This window comes from Dipodomys ordii, unplaced genomic scaffold (assembly GCF_000151885.1).
Source record: "Dipodomys ordii isolate 6190 unplaced genomic scaffold, Dord_2.0 Scaffold88, whole genome shotgun sequence".
Lineage (NCBI taxonomy): Eukaryota > Metazoa > Chordata > Mammalia > Rodentia > Heteromyidae > Dipodomys > Dipodomys ordii.
The window spans coordinates 5,765,677-5,793,157 of NW_012267304.1; the positions used below are offsets into that span (position 1 = coordinate 5,765,677).

The following is a 27,481-nucleotide window of genomic DNA, read 5'->3' on the forward strand; positions in this document are numbered from 1 at the left end:
TAAAATATGGGAGATATTTTTAATACCTTAAACATAGATTTACCACATGTACCAGAAATTCCACACCTAATTATATACCCAGAAGAACTAAAAGTACATGTTATATGAAAGTTATATCCAAATGCTTGTAGCAGATTTATTCACAGAAAAGAGTGGACACAAACCTGATGAATTAATAAATAAAAGTGGTATATAATCATACAATGGATTATTATTCAGCCATGAAAAAGATAGAAATACTGGTATATGCTACAACATATACAAGAGATTTGAAAACGTTATGGCAAGTAAATGAAGCCAGAAAAAAATAGACTAACTGCTATTTGATTTCATTTGTGTGAAATCCAAGTTGGCAAATCTACAGAGACAGTAAATTAATGGTTTCTAGGAGCTGAGGGAAAAGAAGAATAAGAGGTGACTGTGTAATGTGCACAGGGCATCCTTTTAGGATGGTGAAATTCTTTAGGAACTAAATTAGTGGTGATGGTTGAAAAACATTGTAAATTTTACTAATGTCATTGAGTTCTACACATTTAAATTTTTTATGTTATATGTACTTTACCACAAAAAGCAAGTAATTCCTCTTGAACTTTTGCCCTAAAAAACTGGAGGGAGCAATAATAATGCTTCTCATCTTAATTATTGTAATACTTGAAATCACAGACACAACCAACCATAAAACAAGAACCTCTTTTTAGACAAATGCATGGTGTGTAGTAAAGAAAGACAATATACTCAAGGTCAGTGTTGAAAGACCAAAAACCAGACTGAAAATGGTCGAGTGATCTTCAACTCTCTATCTCAAAACTATCAAAGGTGGGCTGGGAAGGTGGCTCAGTGGTAGAGCACTTGCCTTGCATGCATGAGGTCCTGGGTTTGATTCCTCAGCACCACATAAGCAAAAAGAAAAAAGCCAGAAATGGCGCTGTGGCTCAAGTGGTAGAGTGCTAGCCTTGAGCTGAAGAGCTGAGGGAAAGCGCCCAGGCCCAGAGTTCAGACTCCACCACCGACTCCCCCCCCCCCAAAAAAAAAAAGCTGTCAAAGGTATCTTCTCTTTTTAGCAGCCACAGATAAGTCGGCTATATTAGCCAGATGGAAATAAAGCTTCCCTAATGTTGTGAAAAATTGTCAAAGGTAAAATTACCTATATCTAACTTTTGTTTCTGGTACTAGAACTCAAATAACGGGCCTCGTACTCTAGCTCAAGGCTGGTTATTTAGAGATAAGAATCTGTTGGATTTGTCTGCTTGGTCTGGCTCTAAACCACAATTCACAGACCTCAGTCTCCTGAGTAGCTATGGTTATAGGTATGAGCCACTAGTATCCAGCTCTAACCTTGCCTTTTGTAGCCTGTTCTGCTACAGTATGGATTTGTACTATGTAGAGCTGTGTGTGTGTGTGTGTGTGTGTGTGTGTGTGTGTGTGTGTGAGTGTGTGTGTGAAACAAAGTAATGAGGTTGATAAAAAGGGAAACCACTTTCATTCATACACAATTTTCCCAGCACATTAATATTTTATGCTACTGAACAGTATCTGGATGACAATAACTCAACACAAATCAGAAATCTATGAAGAAATAATAGTACTTGGACCTATTATTTTTCTCCTTTAATTGTTCTTGGCATAATTTGGCCACATTCTCTGTTTCTTCAGTGTTTAGTTCATGATTCTCTTATGTTCATGTTTTTCACTTGTTTCTATTAACTCAGCAGCCTCAGTCCTTCCTTCAAGCCAATGTCACCATTTATAAGGTGAAGCCTATATTTTTCTGTAATATTTTTTGTGGTGTGTGTGGGGGCGTGTGTGGGTGTGGGTGTGTGTAGTGAGGGTAGAGTTCAGACCCTAATGTTCTCACAACATTTTTTTTCTCTCATGGCTGGTGTTCTTACCACTTGAGTCATGCCTCCAATCTTACTTTTTGGCTGGTTGATTGGACATAGATTCTCAAGGACTTTTTTGCCTGAGCTGGCTTTGAACTATGATCCTTTTAATTCAACCCTGGAGTAGTTAGAATTATAGTATGCACCCAGCATCCTATAATATTCTTTTGTTTTGTTTTGTTTTTGGCCAGTCCTGGGGCTTTAGCTCAGGGCTGGTTACTGTCCCAAAGCTTCTTTTAAGCTCTGCCACTTGAGCCACAGTGCTATTTCTGGCTCTTTCTGAGTGGCTTATGGGAGATAAGACTCTCATGGACTTCCCTGCCTGGGCTGGCTTTGAATGTGATCCTCAGATCTCAGTCTCCTGAATTCCTAGGATTGCAGGCATGAGCACCAATGCCTTGTAATGCTCTTTTTTTAGTAACTGTTTTGCTACTATTCTAGTGGCAAACTTCCCCAAGATTTAGTGTTTTTTCTCCAGACTCATTTTTTTAAAGTCTTATACTTTTTTCAGTATACAGTTGAGCAGAGCATAGGGATTTTTAGAAATGCATAATGGTAAAAAATGCCTGTGTTTCTTAGTTTACTCACGAACTAACACTGAAAGGTAAATGACATAGGGCTTTTCAGCTATGCAGAACCACTGGAAAGTTTAATTTCTTAACGTATCTGGAATTTAAAAGACTTGGTAAGGAGTGCCTCTCCTGGCAAAACCACATGTCACTATCCCTAATAAAACCATTTCATAGAGCCAAACTTTTTCACACCTAACCGAAAAGAAACTGTGGATTAGGTCTCTGGTAACCAGATCAAATCAGTTATTTTGGCAAATTTATAACAGCTCTTTAATAACCCAGGAATGCTGGAATTCCTCCAAGGGAACCCGAATTTATTAATTCTGAATAGCAAATCCTCAGTGGAATGACCATATAAAAGACAGTATCATGATTTAGTTTCCTTCTCAGTAGAAAAATCTTCCTTTGGTGATAAAATTATATATTAAAACAAAAAAGAAAGAAGTTAGATTGTCTCTCTACCTCTTCTCCTTTTGCTACTTAATTTCTACAAATCTCTGATTATCCAGGACCACACAATGTCTTGCTTAGAAACCAGGAAGAAAGTAATGACCTGCAAGAATCCTGTGCATTTTTTAAAAATTTCGTTGAAGAATGTTCCAGTTTTCAAGCTCGTGCCTGTAATCCTAGCTACTCAGGAGGCTGAGATCTGAGGATCACGGTTCAAAGCCAGCCTGGGCAGGAAAGTTGGTGAGACTCTTATCTCCAATAAACCACCAGAAAACCGGAAGTGGCACTGTGGCTCAATTGGTAGAGTGTTAGCCTTGAGCTGAAGAGCACAGGGACAGCGCCAGGCCTAGAGGTCAAGCCCCATGACTGACCAAAAAAAAAAAAAAGAATGTTCCAGTTTTAATGTAGTACCAGTACCATGGGCGGGCCCAACAGACCTCTGTGTATATGGCCAAGACTTGATCTATGCCATGGACGTTAAGACAAGTGCTGCTGACAACGAATTTTTATTTGCTATTCATGGGAACTTATATAGAAACCTTTCTGGAAATTCTAGAAAAAGTAGTAGGCATATAATGATTTCTAAGGTGTAGCAGGAATTTCAGAAAACATATTAAAATATACAAAAGATCCTTGGAAAATTCACAGGTAAGGAATTTAGAAAGTAAGAGCTAAGAAAAACTCAGAGATAAATTGGAAAAAGGGTGCCTCTGTGTTTTTCAAGGAAAATGACTTTTAAGCATGAGTTTGTGACTATCTAGCTAAATGCTTCCCTGTGTTACATTGTTGTCAAACAGTGTGTGAAAGCACTACCTTCAATACATTTCTTACTTGTTTTCTCTTTTTGGGTGTAGAGTTTATTCATCATCAATATGATGATATATTCTATTTTAAGTATGGTATTTTCTTTTTTTAGTAAGTTTTTTATTGTGAAAATACTGTGCAGAGGGGTAACAATAACATGAGCAAGGTAATGAGTACATTTCTTATCAAGCATTGTTGCCTCCTCCTTTGTTTCCCCTACCCTCCTCTCCCCCCAACCCCCATCTCCTCACCCCGCCTAAATAGGAAAGTTTGTTTTTCAACATAACATCTTGTACATCTCATTGCTGCAATGGGTCAACCTGTATCCCTATTTAAATACTTTGTTTTTTCCCTTCCCCTCCCCAAATTATACCGACATCAAATACAGTGAAAACAGGGGTTATACCATGAGGGAGGGACATAGAAAGCAACAAAAAATTCGCATGGTACCTTATAAATACGTTAGAAACAATAGCAAGAAAGAAAAAACACTTGTGTTCTTATTTTGGGGTTCATTTCACTTAACATCATCTTATTTTCATTATAGTGCCTTCTATTGGATTAAGACAGAAAACCAGAGCCCCTTCCTTTGACAAAATATTTCTGTGGCCCTGAAGGCAAGAGTTTCTTCATGCCTAACAATCACCGGGCTGGAAAAAATACAGAAGAGTCATCACATCCATTCCCTGTCTCAAAGCAGGACTATGTCAGCTCTAGTTCAGATGGATGAGTATGTTTTGTTTCAGTGTTCAGTAAAGAGACTAACATACTCCTTAATCATGTATTGTAGGATTTAGGATATTGGGATTGTGGCCCAAAGTTCTTCCTTTTATGAAACCCCATTTTACTCTCTGCTATGGTTTAACTCATTTGTTTCCTTTTAGTTTTAATAGAAAGAAAGAATAACTGGTTCAATTCTGGTTCAATATGGCAAGTACATAATTTTCTAAACAAAGAAGAGTAATAATATGCAAAACTAGAAAGATAAATGAATGAAATTTTAAACTAACAAATATTAAAAGTGGTATTTTGTGAAGTAAAATATATGAGTGAATACAGTAATAAACTGGGGCCCAAGCTATATGGTCCAATGGTAGCTGGGACTACATTCAGGTAAGTTGGATTTGACCCCTCCCTCTCCTCCCTTCCCATTCCTTCCTGGCTACTATGATGTGAGCATCTTCCTCTGCCACACACTCTCACTATGATGTGCTGTGTCACCTTAGGCCTAAAGGCAACAGAAATCTCTGAAACCAGGAGCCAAAAGAAATCTTTCCTCCTTTAGATTTATTTTCTCAGTATATATTGCCATGATGACTAAAAGCTAAATAACACACCTGGGGACTAGAGTCATATTCCTCACATAGAAATGGTACCAACAGCTCTGCACACGCAATACTGTTTCTAAGCTGTAGCTTAAGTCCTAGTTCAAGGTCATTATCACAGACTAGTATTGTACAAGAGAACAGAAACAGAGAATAAAGCATGAGTAATCGAAGCTTAGGTACTGATAAATGACGTAGAGTAATTGTGTTCCAAGGCCTAAAATGATCAACCATTACAGAAGGAACAGAAGACTCATGCAAAACACAATCTCAATGGATAATGTGCTTTTAAAATAAAACCTAGAAAATCAAGAAAAATTCAAAACTAAAACTGCTGTTAAGAAAAAAGATCAGAATTTATATTAGAAAAATATAGATATGTGAACAATCTAATGTGTGTTTTAAATAACATTGAACATTTCAAAGAAACAAAGAGACTAAGATCCTAAGAAATGATAACAGATTACAAGATAGCAACATGCAGACTTTTAAAATTGCAAAGTTGGGAGAAAATATAGTATTGAAGATAAAACAGACAAAACCCAACACGTGTCCTAAATAGTATACATGAAAAGAATTTGTGACTTGAAGGATAGAGATGAAGTAATATCATTATGGTATATATGCCACAAGGATAGAGATGAAGTAATATCATTATGGTATATATGCCACAAATGAAAAACTAAGGAAAAATTAAGAGACCTATAGAATAAATTAAATGAGATACAAAAACATACATCAAAGACAATTCTGCCAGGGAGAAAAAAGATAGACGAGGAAAAGGTAATTTTCAGAAAAATGACTAAAAATTGAAGAGATATTTAAGTCCTTTTACTGAAAACATCATGCTAAGCAGGCTGCAGAAACATAAATCACCCATCTGCACATCTCATTGTGGTCATCAAAGAAGAAAGAGAAAATCTTAAAAGCTAAAAAGAGAAAACAAAAGGACTTAGAAAAGAACTATGATCAAACAGCAGACTTTCTTATCCACATACAAAAGCCACCAAACCATTTGGTAATATCTTCAAAGTCTTGAAGGAAAATGAAGATGCACCTATAATTTTATAACCAGCCAAATTGTCTCCAAGAATTAGGGCAAATTCAAATTATTTTGTGTATAAAGATTCAAGAACTTTAGCATTATTACTCACAGAGAGCACTTGAATAGTTAACAAGAAGAAAAATGGCCCAACAAATAAACAAGCTGCAAGAACAAGAAAGAAAAGAAAAAATAAACGCTTCTATATTCAATAAAATAAACTTTTAAAGTTTTAAACACTATGGTACTTATTCCTTTCAATTTTATCTGTGATTTATGATCCCAATTGTCCAACACTTTTTCCTTTAAAATAATTGTAAGCCTATAATTTCCACTTTTTCCCCTCAATACTGCCTTTTATCAGCCGCTTTCTAAGCAGTTGGGATACTCGAGAGCCACACTGCCTTCTGTGTATGAGATGTGCCTCAACCTCCTTCCCATGGAAGAACAATCTTTACCTAGTGGTTAGATAAATTCCTATTACATTAAAACATTTCTGGAGACTTCTGGGAAAGATAGATTTTATGAAGTGATTTAACAGGTTACCTGGCAGCTTAAAAATTTCTTTGCAGTTGTCATTTTACCACAAATACAGCCCTATTTACACGAGCTCCTCACATGTCATGCCTTTGTAATTCAATTTAAATAGAAGTAAATAACATGTGCAAACCCAGTAAGCCTCAGAATTTATTACAAAAACAATTTTCAGATTGTTTCAGATATGCCCACATCTCTCAGTTACTGAAGCATATTCTATCATCACCAGGGATCAGAATAACCCATTGGTGATATGGTATGACCTTTTGTCATCTGCAAAAGAATTGCTTGCCTTTCTTTGATGGTATTTATTGATACACAAATGTGTTCCTTATAAAGAAAGACAAGAAAAGCTATTGATCTTTAAAAGCATTTACTTCTGTTCATAGGTATGCAAAAAATGTTATTAATTTCAGGGGGTTATCTGACTTCCTAAATCCCACCCAGGAACCCTTAACTGAAGAACTCTGTCAGAGAAAAATAGAATCATCCTATAGGATGACAAGACTTCTAGTTTGCAGATCCCAACAAGGTCACATAGGTTTCTCTAGGACTTGGGTTGGGCTGACAGGCATTCTCTGAAGCATTCCATGTCTCCATGCCTTTGCTGTGGGAACCAGGCTTCACTTGGAGGGAACAAAATGTCATTGAGAGAACCTCTGCCTCAGAAAATTACCCTAACCACAAATTGTGAAAGGTAACATCCTAGCAGCCATGTGAAAATGTTTCTGCCTGGCTCCCCCCAGAGTTACTCTTAACGTAATAACTGTGCAGTCTGAAGCAGTCCACTATTCAGCTGGCAGGCAGCTTTATACTGTCATAAACCTCTCTGGGTCAGTTCATTTGATTTATGCACAGCTCCTCATCATTTCAAAGCTATGCTTGAATGCAATTTCAGCACTAATTGCATAGGACACGTGCCACAATGGTACAACTCCCCTGGTGCCTCTTGCTGTCCATGGCAAGAAGAGGCTGTTTATGGCCACAAGTCCCCAGTCCACAATTGACCTCCCCTGTTAAATGATTAAAGGCCCAGTGAAAATTTGTTGCTAGTTACCAAGTAACTTATTACTGTCTATGTATGCCCCACTTGGGCTATAAACTATATTGATGGGCCAATTTGGGCTGCCTAAAACTGTCTTATAGTTATTGCTGTATGGAAGTTTCCCTTTTGAGGAGTTAGGATGGGTTGGGTGAAGAGAAAAATGAGAACTCATTTACCTGGGCAGCGAGGGCAGCACAGCTGAGGTATATGCACAGGAGAGAGGCAATGAAGATTTGGACATCTGATTCGGCTGCAAAGCACATTCCCATTCTGAAAGAGCAAAGACACCAAGTAAACAGAAATGTCTTTCAAAGGTCACTGGGATCATGCCAGTTTGGGAGTCATTCAGGGGCTCACCCAAGAAACTGAATACAACAAGCACTTTTTCATTTCCCATCACCAGCATCACTGCTAGATGGATTGAAAGCTTATTGGCATGTTATTCTATGGCTGGGATCATGGCTGTTCTACTTTCAAAGCCTTACATTAATTGTGGGAGGCTTACTCTGGCATGTCTCTGTGGCATTGCTACCCTTCCCCTGTTCTCACTTCATGTCTTTTCCAAGATCCTACTCTGATTTTGTAATCATCTGCTTGATGCCATGGAAGGCAAGAGATAATGAATAATGGGTCCCCTGAGCTGCTACCCACCCCTGTGCAAGAAGGCATCACTAGCACAAGAATCCTGGATTCTATATAACTCTGCCTTGGTCCAGTAGACTGAGTGACTCTTCTCCTCATTTCCCATTTCAGCCAACATTTTTTTCTGCTGAGAACAAGTTAAAAGTTGAGAATTGAGCTGATCAGCTACTATTCTAGGATGGGGCAACTAGGTTCCTACTTGATTCTTGGTTAGATGATGCCTAGCTCTGACAGCTCCTAGCCATTGTTAGAACAAAGTATGATTTTGGAAATACAATTTATATTTACATTTCTCATCCTTAATTCCTTTGAAGCAAAGGCTACTTGTATCTGTCAGCCTCTTATGGGGGAAGAGGGTGATGAAACACATGGAGAAAGAAAAGATGCTTAGTGTGTGAGCTGTTGGTGTTGAAATCATATTAACATTTACACTGCCATTCAGACATCAAAGCTCAGCCTCCAAGAGTTGGCTGTCTATCTCCAATGTGTCAGGTAAGAATTTGACAAAATAATGCCATAATTAATAAGCTAATCAGTTCCCAGATGCTGCATGTGATTTGTACTGTAGCTGTTTAAAGAGGTAGGCTTCTTTTTTTCCAAATCAGAATTATCTTACCACATTCTCTTTCCTTTTCTAGTTTGCTTTCTAGAATAAATTTTTGGTGTGCAGCATTTGGAAATACCACAGAGGCTCCTTTTATATCACAGTGCTTAGAGCCAGTAAGTATCATCTGGAAATGGAGTAATTGAAGATTATCAGAAATCAAACTACCCCTGTCTGACTGCTAAAATGAATCTCAAATGCTGTGTACTAAATCCATTATAGAGTTAAGAGATAATAGTTATGATAACCATAGTGCTACTGATAGAGATGGCAACAATAATAGCAGTTAATTTTTTTCAATGTTTACCATGACCAAGCTTGTTTTCAGTGACTTAGATTAGTGAATTTAATCTTTACCACAATTCTATGAAACAGGTGATATCGTCATCATTTTTTTTTGCTGGTCGTGGGGCTTGAACTCTGGGCCTGGGCACTGTCCCATCAACTCTTCAGTTCAGGGTAGTGCTCTACCACTTGAGCCACAGAACCACTTCTGGCTTTTTCTGTGTATGTGGTGCTGAGAAATCAAACCCACGGCCTCATGCATGCAGGCAAGCATGCTACCACTGAACCACCTTCCTAGCCCCATCATCATCTTATTTTAAAGCAGATGAAGGAATTTTCAGAGGTCAAGTAACATGCCTGCCTAACATAACATGGCTCATAGGTGGTAAACCCAAATTAGGAAACTTGTTTCCTCTTAATTCTAGAACCCACAGACTTTTAATACCTTCTGACATTAATTGAAAATTAGGTTTCTGCATATTCAAAATTCTAAACACTCAAAATTCAGTTCAAGTGGCAAAATATCCACCCTTGTAAATGATAGTTCATTTTATAGTTGAGCATGATGTAAGATTTGCAGTCCTGGCACAAGTCTCCAGTAGCAGGCTGGTCTTTCTGTGCTCAGAATGCTTAATTCTTATGTCCAGTACAAAGCTACCCTTCCCAATTGTCTTAATGCAATAGTTCTCCATCAAAGGTAATTTTTCATTCCTGAGAACTCAACTATGTCTGAAGACATTTTGGGTTGTCACATCTGGATATTTTTGCTACTATGATCTAGTGGATAGAGACAAGGAGTGCTGTTAAATATCTTACAATACATAGGACAGAGACCTCATCACAAAAATTCTGTCTGCAAATGTCAATAGTACAGAAGTGGAGAGACCCTAGCCTAACACGATCATAGGCACTTATTCAGAAATATAAACTTCAGCTATGGTCTAGGACAAGGCCATGAAAAGAAGATAGAACTACCTACTTTATAAGAAAGATGATATTTAAACTGTTCAAAAGCCTCTGAGTGACTGGATATAAGCCAATATCAAGCCAAGACAACTGTAATCATTAACAAGGTAAAGGCCAAGCTTTCAGAACCTTAGTCTTAATTAAAGTTATTGGCCAAGACAACATAAAATACATTCTCCCAATGACCCAGTATATAATCTCTCCTAATCTCCTGTGTAAAGACCAGGCTTAAAAATATTTTCCACAAATCTTAAAATCTAGGCACTTTTTCCAATTATCAGGTTCTTCCTTCTTCCAACATATCTTATGTCATTAGCCTAAATGATCACAGGTATCTATCTGCCCATAGCAAATGCTCGAAGATCCCATGAAAACAAAACCAAAGAGGAATAGAAGAAACAAGACAGATATTTGCTTTTCCTCAAAACTTATGTCTTAATTCCTTTTATGCTTTTATGCTAGCTATGTGAACATCAAAAGCCACTCTGCATGCTGAGAAACAAACATGAGAAATTGTACCTCTGAGCAGATGCAGCCCACACAGTAAACCAACCCATATGGTTCCAGGTAAGGATGCCATTTCTCGCCCACTCTATACTTCTTGTCTTGAAACATACAGTATGTCTCTGAATCTGCAAGGAAGGAAATAAATAACATGTCTGTTAGAAAATTTGGGCCAACACAAAATCCAAATGCATTCACAGAATCCATCCACTTTAGTACCATGGTGAGTAATTATAGAACCATTACTACTGGCTCAGTGTTTTACATAATTTCTTTTCTGGATTCTCACAATGATCCATAAATACTGTTAGTCTTATTTATACATTGAGGGAAATCAAGAGTTGTATAAACAATAAGTAGCTGAGAGTGAAACCCAAATTTTAACTACTGCTTGGTTATAATGGCAAGTGAACATACCATTTGTATTTAATTTGCAAATGTGTTCCCTTTAATTGTAAATTTAAGCTAATATCTGAAATATAGACAGTAGAACTTGTTAGTTCTGGGTATAAGTGTCTTTGTCTGCTTATGTTAACATTATCCAATCAAATATTTGTGTACATACTGTTTCTCAAGCACTATGCTAAGTACTAGGAATAAAATGATGAGCACATTTTTATACATTTCCTGCTTCCATTCAATATACAGATTTCCTCTTTCATGAACAAATCCCAGTTAACTCATTTCATGTATTTCAATAAAAATTTTGGCAGCCTAGCTTTTTTTTTCTTTTATTTATTTATTTATTTATTTGTGAACATACTGTACAGAGGGGTTACAATTACATGGGCAGGATAATGCGTACATTTCTTACCAAGCATTGCAGCCTCCTCCTTTGGTTTACCCTTCACATCCCTTCCCAGCCTCCCCCCCCCCCCCCAATCCCAACCCTTCTCCCCCCCCCTTGCCCCCTCCCGGACCGATGTTGTAAAGCTCGTTTTGGACATGACAACTTATACTTCTCGTTGTTGCATCAGGTCCACCTGAATCCTTAAACAACTGTTTTTTCCCCCTCTCCTCCACAAGTTATACTGACATCAAATATAGTGAAAGCAGGGGTTATACTGTGGGGGAGGGTTTCTGTGCCATTTTAAACTTGAGCACATAGTATGTTATTTGCCTCATTTTACATATCTTCTTTCTTTGATAGGAACCTCAAAAAGTAGACAACTTTTATTCTTTATCCTTTCCCATCACATAATCCAGCATACTCTGGGACAATGAATATAAGCAATTGACAAATTTTCTGGTAAACTGAATTTCTAAATCAAGTGATTATCTTCCAACCTTATCCTCTTCTGTTCCCTCCCTTTTATACAAAGTGAAAACAAACCAATGTTCTTCTTGCAAAAACCATTAATTTTCCTCACTTCACTACACACTTCTCTATTATTAAAATCCAAACAATGAGTTGCAAGTGGCTCATTCCTCTAATTCTAGCTACTGAGGAGCCTGAGATCTGAGGATCAAGGTTCAAAGCCAACCCAGGCAGAATAGCCCATGAGACTCTTATCTCTATAAGCTACTCATAAAAGCTAGAAGTAGAGCTGTTGCTCAAGTGGTAGACTTCTAGCCTTTAGAAAAACAGCTCAAAGACAGTGCTTAGGCCATGAGTTAAAGCCCTGAGACCAGTACAAAAATCAAAAGAATAAAGTAAATACAGGTAATTGAAGAACCGAGATAAGAAATTTTAACAAATAATAAATAAGCTAGTGGTACTGGAACATTTTTTTAATATTTTGAATCAAAGAGCAACGATAACAAATCCAATGGTAAAAGTACCTAAGGACAACTGTGAAATTATGCTTTTACCTCTCTAGAAATAAAATATATCTATACTAAGAAAATGCCTCTCATCATTTATAGATTCTACAAATCTTTCCAAATGCCCCTGATAAAAAATTCCAATTTCATTTTCTTTTTTTAATTTAAATTTCATTGTAAAGGTAATGTACAGAAGGGTTACAGTTATGTAAATTGGGTAATGAGTACATTTCTTTTTGAACAGTATCACCACCTCCCTCATTTTCACCCAGTTTTCCCCTTCCTGACTCCCCAAATTGTATAGTTCATTCTCAACATAGTGTCAAGTGAGTATCACTGCTGATTTGGTTCATCCTTTGTCCCACCATTTCTGTGCTTCCAATTTCTTTTTCAAATCTTTATTTATAACTTTTTGAAAATAAGCTGGGAGACAAAATCTGGATTTGAGTCCTAATTAGCTATAGCTGTGTGACATTAAACAAGTCACTTAAACTCTTTCAATCTCAATTTTAAACATCTGTGAAATTGGATTATGTTTCTGAAGCAGGTGTTGCAGGACTAAATGAAACTCTAAGTTATAAGGTGCTTTAAATGTAGTGATATTTTACATCTACTTTTTTTCTATTATAAAATGACACATACATGTTTAATGTAGAAAATTAGAAAACACATACAAGCACAAAAAATAGCAATTAAAAGTATGTAAACTTGCACATAATCTCAGCATGAGAAATGACCATTTTTAGCATGCTAATAACATATAAATAACCCATGACTAAAGAAATCCAAAGATAAATTAGAAACTATTTCATACCAAATAAAAATGAAGATACAATACATCAGATTGGTGGAATCCAGCTGTTTCTTTCTTTTCAATATTAATTTATTATATTATAGAGGCGATTACAGAGGGATTATAGTTACATGAGTCAGATAATTAGTACATTTCCTTTTGTTCTGTCTTCTGTTCCCTCATTCTCTCCCAATCCCTTCCACTCAATTCCACCCATGAGGTGTATAGTTCACTTTCATCAGTATCCAGTGAGTTCCACTGCTGCACTTTTTCATCCTTTTCCCCATCGAATTCTGTGTACTCCCTCCACCCTCCTGAACACATACACTTGAAGAATGCACATACATAAAGTAAAGAAGACAAAATCATCAAAAACTAAAAAAAAAGAAAGAAAAAGTCTCTTGTTTCTGTATCCTGGAGTTCATTTCAGTATATATATATTATTATATATAAATATGAAGAGGCACTTAAGCATTGCACCTTTGTGTTTCTTTCTTAAGAGCATCTTCTTTTGATCTCACTATGTCTGAGTATTCAGCTAATAATTTTTCAAAGAAATTCATATTTAAGAACTTACAATATAAATGGAAAAAGTTCAAATCAACACTTTAAGAAAACAGGAAAAGCAGATCAAAACCAAAGAAATGATAATAAAGAACAGAAATCAATGACTTGAATTCAAACCCTGGTTTTTTGGGGGAAATTAACAAGGTAGATAATCCTCTAACAAGAATGAAGAGGGTGGACTAAAGAGAACAGAAATTCATTATATAAACACATTCACACACACACACACACACACACACACACACACACACACACACACACAGATAGCATATGAATCCCAAGAAATGGAGTCTTAAATGTGGGAGGAAGCCAGGTGACAGTGGCTCATACCTGTAATCCTAGTTTCTCATGAGGTTGAGAGCTGAGGATCTTGATTTGAAACTAGCTCAGCCAGGAAAGTTCATGAGACTCTTATCTCCAATTAAGCACCCCAAAAATCCAGACATGGAGCTCTGACTCAAGTAGTAGAACACTAGCCTTGAGCAAAAAAGCTCAGGGACAGAGCCCCAAACCTGGGTTCAAGACCCAGGACCAGCACACACACAAAAAATTAGAGATGAAGGATAGGATTAAAGTAATATAACAGAGGAGTATTCCCTTCAAAGTATATTGTTAGCATCTATGAAATTATCATAATCACACCTTTTCTGTTCATGTATGCTAATAAAAATAGGTTTTAAAAACTCTAGTAAGATTAACAAAGCTATAAAAGAGAATAAGCAAATTATAAATACTAATAACAAAAGTGAGAACTTCATTAGTATCCATAGGCATACAAGAATAAAAAGGAATTTTTATGCATATCATTAGATCAGTTAGTTAACTACTGACATGAAAGAGATTATTTTTTCAAAAATACGTCATCAAAAGCAGCTAGAAAAATATATAACTTGAATAGTTTTAGAAAGTGTTCAAGAATTTGAATTTGCTGAAAACTAGCTCACAATAAATAGGCTAGGTAGATTTACTGGTGCATTCTAGCAAAAATTCTACTTCAGTTTTAAGCAGGAAATGCTTCACAATGATAAATTTGATGAAAAAATCATGCTATCTCCAAATTAATCAAATAAGTTACAAGAACAGAAACTGCACAGTATCCCTCATAAACTTGGATGCTATAGCTAAGATATGGAACCAACCTAGATCAAGAAAATGTGGTATGTATACACAATGGAATTCTATGCCTCCATCAGAAAGAATGACATTGCCCCATTTATTAGGAAATGGAAAGACTTGGAAAAAATTATATTGTGAAGTAAGCCAGGTGCAAAGAAACATAGGTCCCATGGTTTCCCTTATTTGCAATAACTAGTATATATCTGGGACAAGCACAAAAGCTGAGATAAGATGATGTTAAGCAAAATAAACCCCAAGCTAGGGACACAGTGGTTTTTCTTCCTTGCTATTGTTTCTAACGTATTTATAAGGTACCATGTGAATTTTTTATTTCTTTGTATGTCCCTCTTCCATGGTATAACCCCTGTTTTCACTGTATTTGATGTTGGCATAATTTGGGGAAGGGAAGGGAAAAAACAAAATGTTTAAATAAGGATACAAGACCCATTGCAGCAATGAGATGTACAAGACGTTATGTCGAAAAATGAACTTTACAGTTTAGGCAAGGTAGGGGGTTGGGTGGGGGGGGTGTAGCTGAGGAGATGGGAGGGACGGGATGGTAGAGGAAAAACAAAGGAGGAGGCAATAATATTGGATAAGAAATGTACTCATTACCTTGCTCATGTAACCCCTCTGTACAGTATTTTCACAATAAAAATACTTATTAAAAAAACTTGGTTGCTAAAATTCTCAACAATATTTTAGTAAATTAAATAGAATGATATATTAAAATAACAATTTATGAGCAAACAAGGTTTGCCTTGGAAATATCAGGGTAATTCAACATTCCCAATTCCATCAGTGCAATGCACCATATTCGGTTTGTAAATCATTCCCACATTGTCACTGAAATAGATGAAGAAAAACCATGTGACAAAATTCTACATTCATTAAAGACTGATACTCAGCAAACTGGGAATAGAACTTCCTCAACTTGATAAAGGTCATCACACACACACACACACACACACACACACACACACACACAATAACTAACATTACAATAAAAAAAGCTGAATGCTTTCTAAAACTGGGATTCAGCCAAGGGCATCAGCTTGACCACTTCTGAAGATCTCCACCAGTAACATAAAGCAAAAAAGAAACAAAAGGGGCCACACGTTGGAAGGCAAAAAGCAAAATTTCCATTTATGGATGTCATGATTTCTACACAAAAGATCCAAGAAAATCTATTAAAATGTCACTATAAACTGTAGGAAAATATAGCAAAATTGCAGGAGAGAATCTAATCTACAAAAGAAACTAAAAAGAAACAAAGCACACTTGTATTTTTTATAACAAATAATTGGAAAATGAAATTGTAATAGCCACCATTTACAATGGCTCCTTCAATACATGAAAATCTTGAGGTATAATTCTAACAAAAAAGTCTACACTCAGAATACTACAAAACACTGATGGAAATAATAAAGACCCAAGAAAATGGGGAAATATATATATATATATTATTGTGGATCAGAAGATAGAATATTGTCAGGATGTCAATTCTCCCCAAAGTGAATTATAAATTCCATGGAATTCAAATACAAGTATTGGCAGGATATTTTGTAAAAAAAAATGGTAATCTAATCAAAAATTTATATGGAAAGTCTAAGGAAGTAGAATAGCCAAAACAAGTTTGAAAAAGAAAGATATTAGAGACTTAATATAAAACTACGATTTCGAAAACACTATAATGTTGGCAAAAGGTTACATAAACAGATCGATAGAATATCAAATAACAGACCTACACATATGTGGTCAATTGATTTTTTCACAAAGGTGCAAAAGCAATTCCATGGAGAAATGATAATGTTTTCAACAAATGCTGCTGCAACTTTTGGATAGTCTTGCACAACACAAAATGAAATAAATCTTACCCCATATCTTACACCACATACAAAAATGAACTCAAGATGAATCGTAGACTTTCATATTAAGTCTAATACTTTAAAGTTTCAAAAGAATACATGGGAGACTATCACGGCAAGCAAACAGCATGGCCTATGAAAAAAATACTATTTAATGTGACAGTGCTAAAAGAATAATAATAGCAGGGTATAGTGGCATATGCATCTGAGGAAGGTAGGTTGTGAGTTCAAGGTCAGCTGGATTTATATATTGACATACTGTCTGTATATAAAGAAATGAGAACAAATATAGGAAAGCAACCACATTTTAAAAAGAATACAGTTTGAGTTAACCCTTTACCAAAGAAGATGGAGAAATGTCAAACATATTAGTTATTTTGTAAATGTAAATTTAACCTAATAAGCCAACTATTAGTATGGAAAAACTCAAACAACTTGACAATTTCAAGTGTTAGTGAAGATATGAAACAATTGTAACTTTCATATTCTGCTGGTACTATAGTGACTCAGGAAGACAAGTTGGCAGGTTCTTATAAATTAAACATATACTTACTATATACTTCATCAGTCTCATTCCTAGTTATTTACCCAAGAGAAATAAATGCATATTCAATAAACAATCTGTACATAAATGCTTAAAGTACCTTAATTTATACTCATCAGGAACTGGAAACAATTCAAATGTTCTCTAACTGATGAATTTGTAACCATCTAGACAATGGAATATTGGTCATCAACTTAAAATAATGAATAGATGGTCATACAAACATTCATGATGCTCAGAAAAATTATACTAAATGAAAATTGTTAGCACAATTGCAGCTATTTCATTCTGGAAAAGTCAAATTCATAGACACAGATGATAGATGGTAGTTGCTACGTCCTGAAGTGGAGGAAGGAATTGATTATGAAGGGGCAGAGTCAATTTTTGAGTAATGGGAAAGTTCTATATTTTTATTATTGAGGTGTCTACATGACAACATGCATTTATCAAACTCACAAAATTGTATTCTTATGGTCAAATTTTCCTGAATGTAAAATACACGAATGTAAAAACACTCTGTGTTGTATAGTTTCCATTCATTTTGGCAAATGTAAATGACAATACCCACCATTAAAGTGTCATCTAGAGTAGTTTCATACTACTGAAAACTTTTTAATGTACTTATAATGTACTATGTGATTTTGTTTTGTTTCTTTGTATGTTCTTCTACCATGGTATAACCCCTGTTGACACTATTTGATTTTGGTATCCTACATCTTGTGTATGCATTTTTCTAATTTGGGGAGGTAAAGGGAAATAACAAAATGCTGAAATAAGAATACAGGATGAGTAACCCCTCTGTACAGTATGTTCACAATAAAATAAATAAATAAAGGATAAAGCCAAAAAAAGAATACAGGATGACCCATTGTTACAATGAGATGTACAAGACAGTATGTTGAAAACAAACTTTACAACTGTGGTGGGGAGGGGAGGGAAGAGTTGGGGAGGTAGAGAGGAAAGGGATGGTAGGAGAAAAATAAAGGAGGGTAAAACAATGTTTGATAGGAAATGGACTCATTACCTTGCTCATACAACTGTAACCCCTCTGTACAATATTTTTACAATAAAAAATATATTAAGAACAAAAAAAAACCTCCTCTGCTCTCTACATGTCCCTCCCTCCTCTTTTCCCTGCCTCTACTCCTGGCAACCACAAATTTCTTTTTTAACTCTTTAGTTTTATCTTTTCCAGAATGTCACAGACATTTTAAATATTTTAAAATAATCTTTCACTTAGCCGTATGTGCCTAAGATTCCAACATGTATTTTCATGACATGTATTTTTCTCTCTATCTCATTTTTTTTCTTATGCCAGTCCTGGAACTTGGACTCTGGGCCTGGACACTGTCCCTGAGCATTTTTGCTCAAGTCTATTGCTCTACTACATGAGCCACTCTACTACTGGATTTTTTGGTAGCTTGTTGGAGATACGGGCTTTCCTGCCCAGATAGGCTTTGAAACGAGATCCCTGGATTACAGGTATGGCCACTGGTGCCTGGTTCCATTTCTTTTTAACCCATTATATGGGTTAACTAAACCCTGTATATCCATTCCTTTCCTGATAAACATTTGGGGGCCATTTTGTTGGAATTGTTTATGGAATAAATGACTCCATAAGCACTAGAGTACATCTTTTAGTGTGGACAAAAATTTGAACTCCTTTAGGTCATAAGTAGTAGTATACTTGCTGGATTAATTGATAAAGCTATGTTTTCCTTCTAAAGCAATTGCCAAACTGACCTAAATTAGCGTTATTGCTTTTCAAGTCCCCTAGCAATGAAAGACAATTTCTGTTGATCTATATTGTCACTAAACATTTGCTATTGTCAGTGTTTTGGTTTGGGTCTTTCTACTAAATGTGTGAAGGCATTTTATTTTGATTTGTTAATCCTTAATGTCATATAATGTTGGCCATATACTTATTTGCCATTAGTATGTCTTCCTTGATGAAATATCTTTTTAGATATGTTTTTATTAATTGCTCTTCATTTTTTACTGTTTATTTTTAAGAATCCTTAGTATATTTCAAAGGCAGGTCTGTTATTTAGACACACATATGTGATTCTCCATTCACCTAAATGTATCTTCAAAAGGATATTTAAATTTTTTAGTGCTGGTCCTATGGCTTAAACTCAAGACTTTGGCACTGTCACTGAGCTTTTTTGCTCAAGTCTAGTGTTCTACCACTTGGGTCACAGCTCCATTTCTGACGTTTTTGGTAGTTAATTGGAAATCAGAGTATCCCAGACTTTCCTGTTGGTCTGACTTCAAATCATAATCCTCAGATCTTACCTTCTTGAGCAGCTGGATTACAGGCATGAGCCACTGGTGTCCAACAAGTATATCTTTCAATAAATTAGTCCATTTTGTCTGATACCAGATTTGAGGACATATAGCTGTTTATAATATTGTCTGTTATTTCCAAGTCTAAGACCTTTGTTTCATTTCTAATATTCTTATTATGAATCATATTTTCTTTTAGTTTTATGTGGCCAGAAAGTTAATTATTTCATTGACTTTTCAAATAAATAGCTATTAATTTCATTGACTTTCTCATTGTTTCCTTTTCAGTGATTTTTTTACTGTCTCTACTCATCCCTTAGAAAGCATGATATTGCAAGAATGTTAAAGAAATTGGAGGACACGGAAAATTATGTTAAGTAATTCAGTCCCAGAGAGATAAAAGTTGCATATTTTCTTTCATATGTGGAAGCTACAATTGGATTATAAATATATAATTAAGTACTTTGGATGGTATGCAAGTATATACAAATGTATTTACTGAAATATAGTAGATTCAGGGGAGAATGAAATAGTATAATTCCTTAGACAGGCAAAGGCAAAGTTCACAAAATAAAAACCCAAAAGCAAGTACTTTAAAGGAGCATGGGGCTCAATGGGAGGAGAGTAGATGAATGAAGGGAAGAAGTGGGAGAGAACACAGTTAAAAATTCCAAGTATAACATAAAATTAAGAAAAGTGAGGGAGGGCTGGGAAGGTGGCCCAGTGGTAGAGTGTTTGCCTTGCACGAATGAGGCCCTGGGTTCAATTCCTCAGTAGCACATAAACAGAAAAAGCCAGAAGTGGTGCTGTGACTCAAGTGGTAGAGACTTGAGCCTTGAGCTGAAGAGCTGAGGGGCAGTGCCCAGAGTTCAAGCCCCACAACTGACAAAAATAAAAAGTGAGGGAAGGCATGGATAGGGGAGGGAAGTGTGAGAATGTTGGAAGTGGTACCATTGATCAAGATGCATTGTATTCATAAAGTGCTTTGTTTAATGGCAACTCCTTTAACACATATTTAAAGGTAATTCATATATACCTCAATGTGTTTTGTTGTTATTTTAAAACTGATGTACAGAGGGGTCACATTTATATAAGTCAGGTAGGGAGTACATTTCTTTTTAAATAATGTCACTTCTTCCCTCACTCTCTTCCAGTTTTTCCCTCCCATCCCAACCTACAAATTGTATAGTTCATTTTCAGCATAGTGTCTAGTAAATATCACTGCTGCATTTGTTCACCTTTGTCCAGCCATTTCTGTCTAGTCTTTACCCTCCCAATGACAGATAAATGAACAAAGAAGACAAATGGAAAAGAAAACAAAAATAACAACAAAGAAAAACAAACATCTTGTTTCCATTTTCTGGAGTTCATTTTGATAAATATTATTTTTATATGATGAGATGCACATATGTTTTGCACCTTTGTATTCCTCTCTCCTAAGAATATCCTCCTTTGATTATACTGTTTGAATGCCTAGAGACGTGTATAATTTGTCATGTCCCAGTGTATTTTTTTTTCTTTTACCATCCAGTGTGTTTACTTGTAGATTTATAGGCACATTTTAGCTACCACAAATGAGAGAAACTATGCAACCTGTTTCATCAGGTCTGGCTTACTTCACTTAATATAGTTTTTTCAAAGAATTGTCATTTCCTTACAGCTGGAATAATATCATTCTTTGTAATGGATGATTACAATTTCATTGTCTATATATACCACACAAGCACAGGTCAAAACTCCCTAAGATCTAGAATCATAATAAATCAAAGAAAGATTGGATAAATAGGATTTCATAAAACTGAAGTTTCTGCATGACAGAGGATGTAGCCCAAAAACAGAAAGCTCACAGATTAGGAGAAGATTTTTAACCAGGTATGCATCAGACAAGGGCCTCATATCTAAAGTATACTTAGGGCTCACAAAACTAACCACACAACCCAAAATAAACCCTCAAAGAAACAACAACCCACTTAATAAATGGCCTAAAACTTAGAAAGAATTCTCAGAAGAAGTAAGCATGGCCAATAGACACATAAAAAAATGTTCAACATCTCTGGCCATAAAAGAAATGCAAATCAAAACAATATTGAGATTCTACCTACCCCAGTTAGAATGGCCACTATCAAGAAAATTAACAATAACAAATGCTGGTGGGGATTGACCAGAAGTAAACTCTATTACACTGTTGGTGGGACTGTAAACTTGTTCTACCATTCTGGAAATTAGTATAGACATTCCTCACAATACTGAACATAGGGCTTCTCTATGATGCATCATTCCCATTCCTGGGCATTTATCCAATAGAACATAAACAAGGCCACACTAAAGCTACCAGCACAACCATGTTCATTGCAGTATTCTTTACCATAGTCAAGATATGGAATCAACTCAGATACCCCCTCAGTGGATGCATGGATCAAGAAAATACTCATAAGACAATATGTTGGAAATTATCTGTACAACTGGGGAGGGGGGTTGAGGGGAAGGGAAGTGGGAGAAAACTGAGGGAGGGGTAACAAGTTCAACAAGAAATATACTTAGTACCTGACTTATGGAACTGTAACCCCTCTGTACATCACCTTGACAATAATTTTTTAAAAAAAGAAAACATGTGCTTTGGATTTGATTTTTCTTCATTTTCTTGTTTTGTAAGGTACAAGTCTAGATTGCTGACTTTAAGTAATTCTTTTTGTACTATATTAGCTCTCTTCTATAATTTTTTCCTCTAAGCACTACTTTGACTGTAGCCAAGCAATCTTTTTTTTCTCTTTGTACTTGTATGAATGCTTGAACTCAATGTGAGGGCACTCTTTCTTAGCTTTTTCACAATTGATGCTCTGCTACTTGAGCCACATTTCCACTTCTGGTTTTGGTGATTAATTGGAGGTAAGAGTCTTGTAGGCCTTTCCTACTTGGGCTGCTTTGAATCAAGACCCTCAGATCTCAGCCTCCTGAGTAGCTATAATTACAGTTGTGAGCTACTGGCAACCAGCTCCTTAAACTTTTCTTTTTTTTGTTGGTTGTGGGGCTTGAACACAGGATCTGGACGTTGTCCCTGAGCTCTTTTGCTCAAGGCTATTGCTCTGCCACTTTGAGCCACAGTATCATTTCTGGTTTTCTGGTGGTTAATAGGAGATAAGAGTCTCAGTCAGGGCTGAAATCTCAACCTCCTGAGTGTCTAGGATTACAGCTATGAGCCACCAGCTCACAGTGTTTTCATTATTCAACCTTCATAGACTGAACGATAATGTACCTTGACTGGTACTCTACACTAGACAGTTCTCCTATGATGCCCAGGTCCTATGGTTGTTACTGTTATTATTGCTATTATTTTAAGTGTTCATTGTGCATATGAATAAAAACATACAATATTTGTCTGCTTAGTTTAGCTTAGCTTACCAACAGCATGTCTCCAGTTCCATCCATTCGTCTTTATTGCTGAATAATACTCCATTGTGTATATATACTACATCTATCCTTTTATTTAGCCTGGTCTATAACTTGTCTATTGTGAATAGTGCTGCAATAAGCATGGATGTGAAGGTATCTTTTGCATGCTGACTTAAAAGCCTTTAAATATATCCACAAGAATGGCATAAAAGTGTCATAAGGTAGTTGTATTTTTTGGTTTATGATTAACCGCCATATTGATTTGCTTAGTGGTTATAGTAATTTATAGTCTCACCAATGGTGTGTAAGTATTCCTTTTTCTCTGAATCTTGTAAAGAATTTTTTCTGGATAGCCATTCTTATTTGAGAGAAATGAAATATTAGCATCATTTTGATTTGATTTTTTTACTCTTTGCATATTGTAGATATGAATCCATTATTTGTTGAATAGTTGCCAAAGATTTTCTCCCACTTTGTGAACTGTCTCATGGTTCTGGTAATTGTTTCAACGTGCAGAAAACTTTTTAATGATATGATTACATTTGTCTTTTCTTGCTCTTATTTCCTGGACAACTGGAGTCGTGCTCAGAAAATGTTGCCTATAACTTGAAATTCTTTGTTTTCTGTAGAAGATTGAAGATTCATATCTTACCTTAATATCTCCAATCCATTCTAAATTGATTTTTAGAGATAGAAGTTTAGTTTCTATTTTCTACATGTGTATAATAGTTTTCTTGACACCATTTGTTGAAACATATATTTTTAGCTTCTTTGTCAAAAATCAGATGTCTGTGGCTGGGTAGGTTTATTCTAGGACTTCTATTTTATTGATCAATGTGTCGGTTTGGGGTCAGTATCATGCATTTTATTACTATGGTTCTTTAGTACAACTTGAAGACTGAAATTGTGATACCTCCAGCATTGATCCTTTGGCTCAAGACTGCTTTTGCTATTAAGGGTTTTTAAAAAAATATTTCCATATGAATTTTAGGACTGATTTTTCTTTCTGTAAAAATACTCGGGATTTTAAAGAATTGACTTGAAACTCCCACTATATTTCTTTCAGCCATTTTCACAATGTTATTTTGCCAGACCATGAAGATGAGAGATATTTCCATCTTCTAGTGTTTTCAATTTCTTTTATCAGTGTTTTATAATTTTTATTTTAGATGCTTTTCACCTCTTTAGACAGATTTTTTCCTATGTTCTCTTTGATGCTATTGTGAATGATTTTCCTGATTTAGTTCTCAGACTGGTCATTGTAGTTATATAGAAAAACCGTTTTTTATATGTTAATTTTACATCCTGCTACATTGGTGTTCATTGGTGTTCTAGAAATGTTTGTTGGAGTCTTTAGGGATTATTAGTACAAGACCATTTAGTTTGCAAGAAAAGAGATATTTTTCAACTCTTCTCATTTGTATCTTATTTAGTTCTTTATCTTGCATTATTGGCTGACTAGGAAATCCAGAGCTATGTTTAATCAGAGTGGGAAGAGTGGATACCCTTGTTTCATTCTTGACTTTGGAGGAAGTGGTTTCAGCTTTTCCACATTAAGTATGATGGTGGCTATATCTTTGTCATATATAGCTTTTACTTCTATTCCTATGCAGCCTTTTTTTCTTAGAAAATATTAATAGTACAAAGGACTTTCATTGTGATATTTCCATATGTGTATAATATAATTTACTCAAAATCACCACCTGTTATCACCTCTTTTAGAACAATTGTAACAGGATTCATTACTTTGTTTACTATTATTCATATTAGTATATGAAGTATTTCATTCATATTTACTTTTAATCACCTTTTTCCTTTACCTTTATTTCTTTCACTGGTTTCCATATTCATATACTCCTCTCATTTGACACTCTCATCGTTTACTTTTTCAGGTCTTTATTCTGTGTGTGAGTGGGCTGGGGGGGGAGGGGTTGACATGTGATAGTTGTATTTCTCAGTCTGGGTTATTTTATTTAATATGATAGTTTCCATTTCTATCCATTTTCCTGCAAACATTATGTCCTTCTTATTTTTAATAGCTCAATAATAGTCTATTTTGTATATGTGTCATCGTTTCTTCATCCATTCAACAATTGAAGAATAGGCTGATTTCATAGTTTAGCTATTGTGAATAATGCTGTGATAAACTAAATTCTATCATAAATATGCTCAGGGATTGGAGAACAAGCTCAGGTGGTGCTCTATGTTACATTTTTCAAGGCAACACATAAACTTTGATACATAGTATTTTCATTCTCACTTGATTTATTCTGAGACTGCTTCTTTGGTCGATAAGCTATTTAGAAATTACATCTGTCATTGTTATTGCTTTCTAGTTTAATTGCAATATGGGCTGGCAGCTTACTCTGTATGATTCCTACTATTGCATTCTATGAACCACAATGTGTTCTATTTAGATGAATGTCACATAAAACCTTGTGAAGTATTTGTGAAGTATGTGTATTCTGCTATTGATAGATTCTCTCTCTCTCTCTCTCTCTCTCTCTCTCTCTCTCTGTCATCTAGATATCAGATACTGTTAACTCATAATTCTGTTTAATCTATATAGGTCTTTACTGGTTTTTGTGCTTGTTATCTCTGTTCATTGCTAATAGGTAGCAGTAGAACTCTCTAACTTTAATGGTTTGTCTATTGATCCTTACATTTCTGTCACTTTTGCCTTGCATATTTTGAGAATTTTAGGTGTGTACATGATAAACATTATTATGTCACCTTTAAATATTGACATTATTTTACTATCTTTAATAGCTTTCTTGCCCTGAAGTTCTTCTCTGTAATAAATACAGCAAATCCAGCTTTTTATGGATTAGTGAAAAGTGCTGTATACCTTTCTCCATTTATTTGCTTCTATTTCAATCAGAATAATGTCTTCCAGGTCCATATATGTTGTGGCAAAAGGAAAATCTTCTTATTTTAAAGATGACTATCCTATTGTACATATTATGCTAAGTAAAACAAGTCATACACACACACACACACACACACACACACACACACACAAAACAAATCACATACCTAAAGAAAAATAAAACATAGGCTATAGAGAGGAAAAGGGGAGACACAGGTCACATGATACAAAATACCTACTATGTAGGATGAACTAGTCTACAGATGTAATATACAGCTTAAAATAGTGCATTTCATTCATTATCTGCATGTGGATATCCAGTTTTGCCAGCACCATTTTTTGAAGAGGCTGTCTTTTTCCAGCAAATGTTTTTGGATCACTTATTGAAAATTAAATGGTTATAGGCCTGTGCATTTATTTCCGGGTGTTTTATTCTGCTCCATTGATCTTCAGGATTGTTTTGTGCCAGTACCAAGTTATTTCCATTATTCTGGCTCTGTAATAGAATTTGACGTTTGGTATTGTTATTTCTCTAGCACTATTCTGTCTGTTAAAGACTGTTTTAGCTATTTGAGGTCTTTTTATTGTTCCATAAGAATTTTTGGATTGCTTTCTCTATATCATTGAAGAGCATTGTTGTGATTTTGTTGGGTACTGCATTCAATTTGTAGATTGCTTTGGGCAGTATTGGAATGGCCTAATGAGCTAGAGAGCCTTCTCAGAAGAAATAAAAGTGGTCAATAGACACATAAAGGAATGCTTAAGATTTCTGGCCATAGAGGAAACACAAATCCAAACAACACTGAGATTCTACTTTGCATCAGTTAGAACGACCATTATCAAAAAAAAGAGAAATGATAACAGATGCTGGCAAGTATGTAACCAAAAGGGAACTATCATACACTCTTGATGGGTTAGACTTTTTCAACCACTCTAGAAAGCAGGGTGGAGGTTCCTCAATAAAATAAGCATAGGGCTGGGAAGGTGGCTCAGTGGTAAAGTGCTTGCCTTGCATGCATGAGGCCCTAGGTTCAATTCCTCAGCATCACACAAGCAAAAAGAAAAAAGCCAAAAGTGGCACTGTGGCTCAAGTGGTAAAGGCTAGCCTTGAGCTAAAGAGCTGAGGGACAGCTCCCAGGCCCAGAGTTCAGGCGCCACAACCGGACCCAAAAAGCAAAAAACAAAAAAAAAACCCATAGAACTACCCTATGACCCACCAATTCCACTCCTGGGCATTTATCCAAAAGATTACATACCACAATACATTAAAGCCACCAGCACAACTATGTTTACTGCAGCATTACTCACCATAGCCAAGGTATGGAATCATCCCAGATGCTGCTCAATGGATGAATGGATCAAGAAAATGTAATAAATATATACAGCAGAAATTTATTCAAATTAGAAAGGTGATATTGTACCATTTGTGAATAAAATGGAAAAACCTAGAAAAAATATGTTAAGCGAAGTAAGTCAGAACCAGAGACCCAAAGATTACATATTTTCTTTCATATGTGGAAGCTAAAATTAGTTTATAAATATATAAGTAAGTACTTTGGGTGGTATGCAAGTATACACAAGTGTATTGACTGAAATATGGTAAATTAAAGTGAGATCTCAAGTAATGT

At 35.6% G+C, this 27,481-nt stretch overlaps 1 protein-coding gene across 2 annotated transcripts in view; it reads right to left on the minus strand.

Moving 5' to 3' along the window:
* Chrdl1 (chordin-like 1) overlaps window positions 1–27,481 on the minus strand; it is a 120,062-nt gene that overhangs the window by 73,217 nt on the left and 19,364 nt on the right. For both annotated transcript variants that reach the window (XM_013025894.1, XM_013025893.1), the window contains exons 3-4: window positions 10,672–10,784; window positions 7,832–7,925 (exon numbers count right to left, since the gene is read on the minus strand). In XM_013025894.1, coding sequence (XP_012881348.1) covers window positions 7,832–7,925; window positions 10,672–10,784 — 207 coding nt within the window. The remainder of the gene's footprint in view (window positions 1–7,831; window positions 7,926–10,671; window positions 10,785–27,481) is intronic.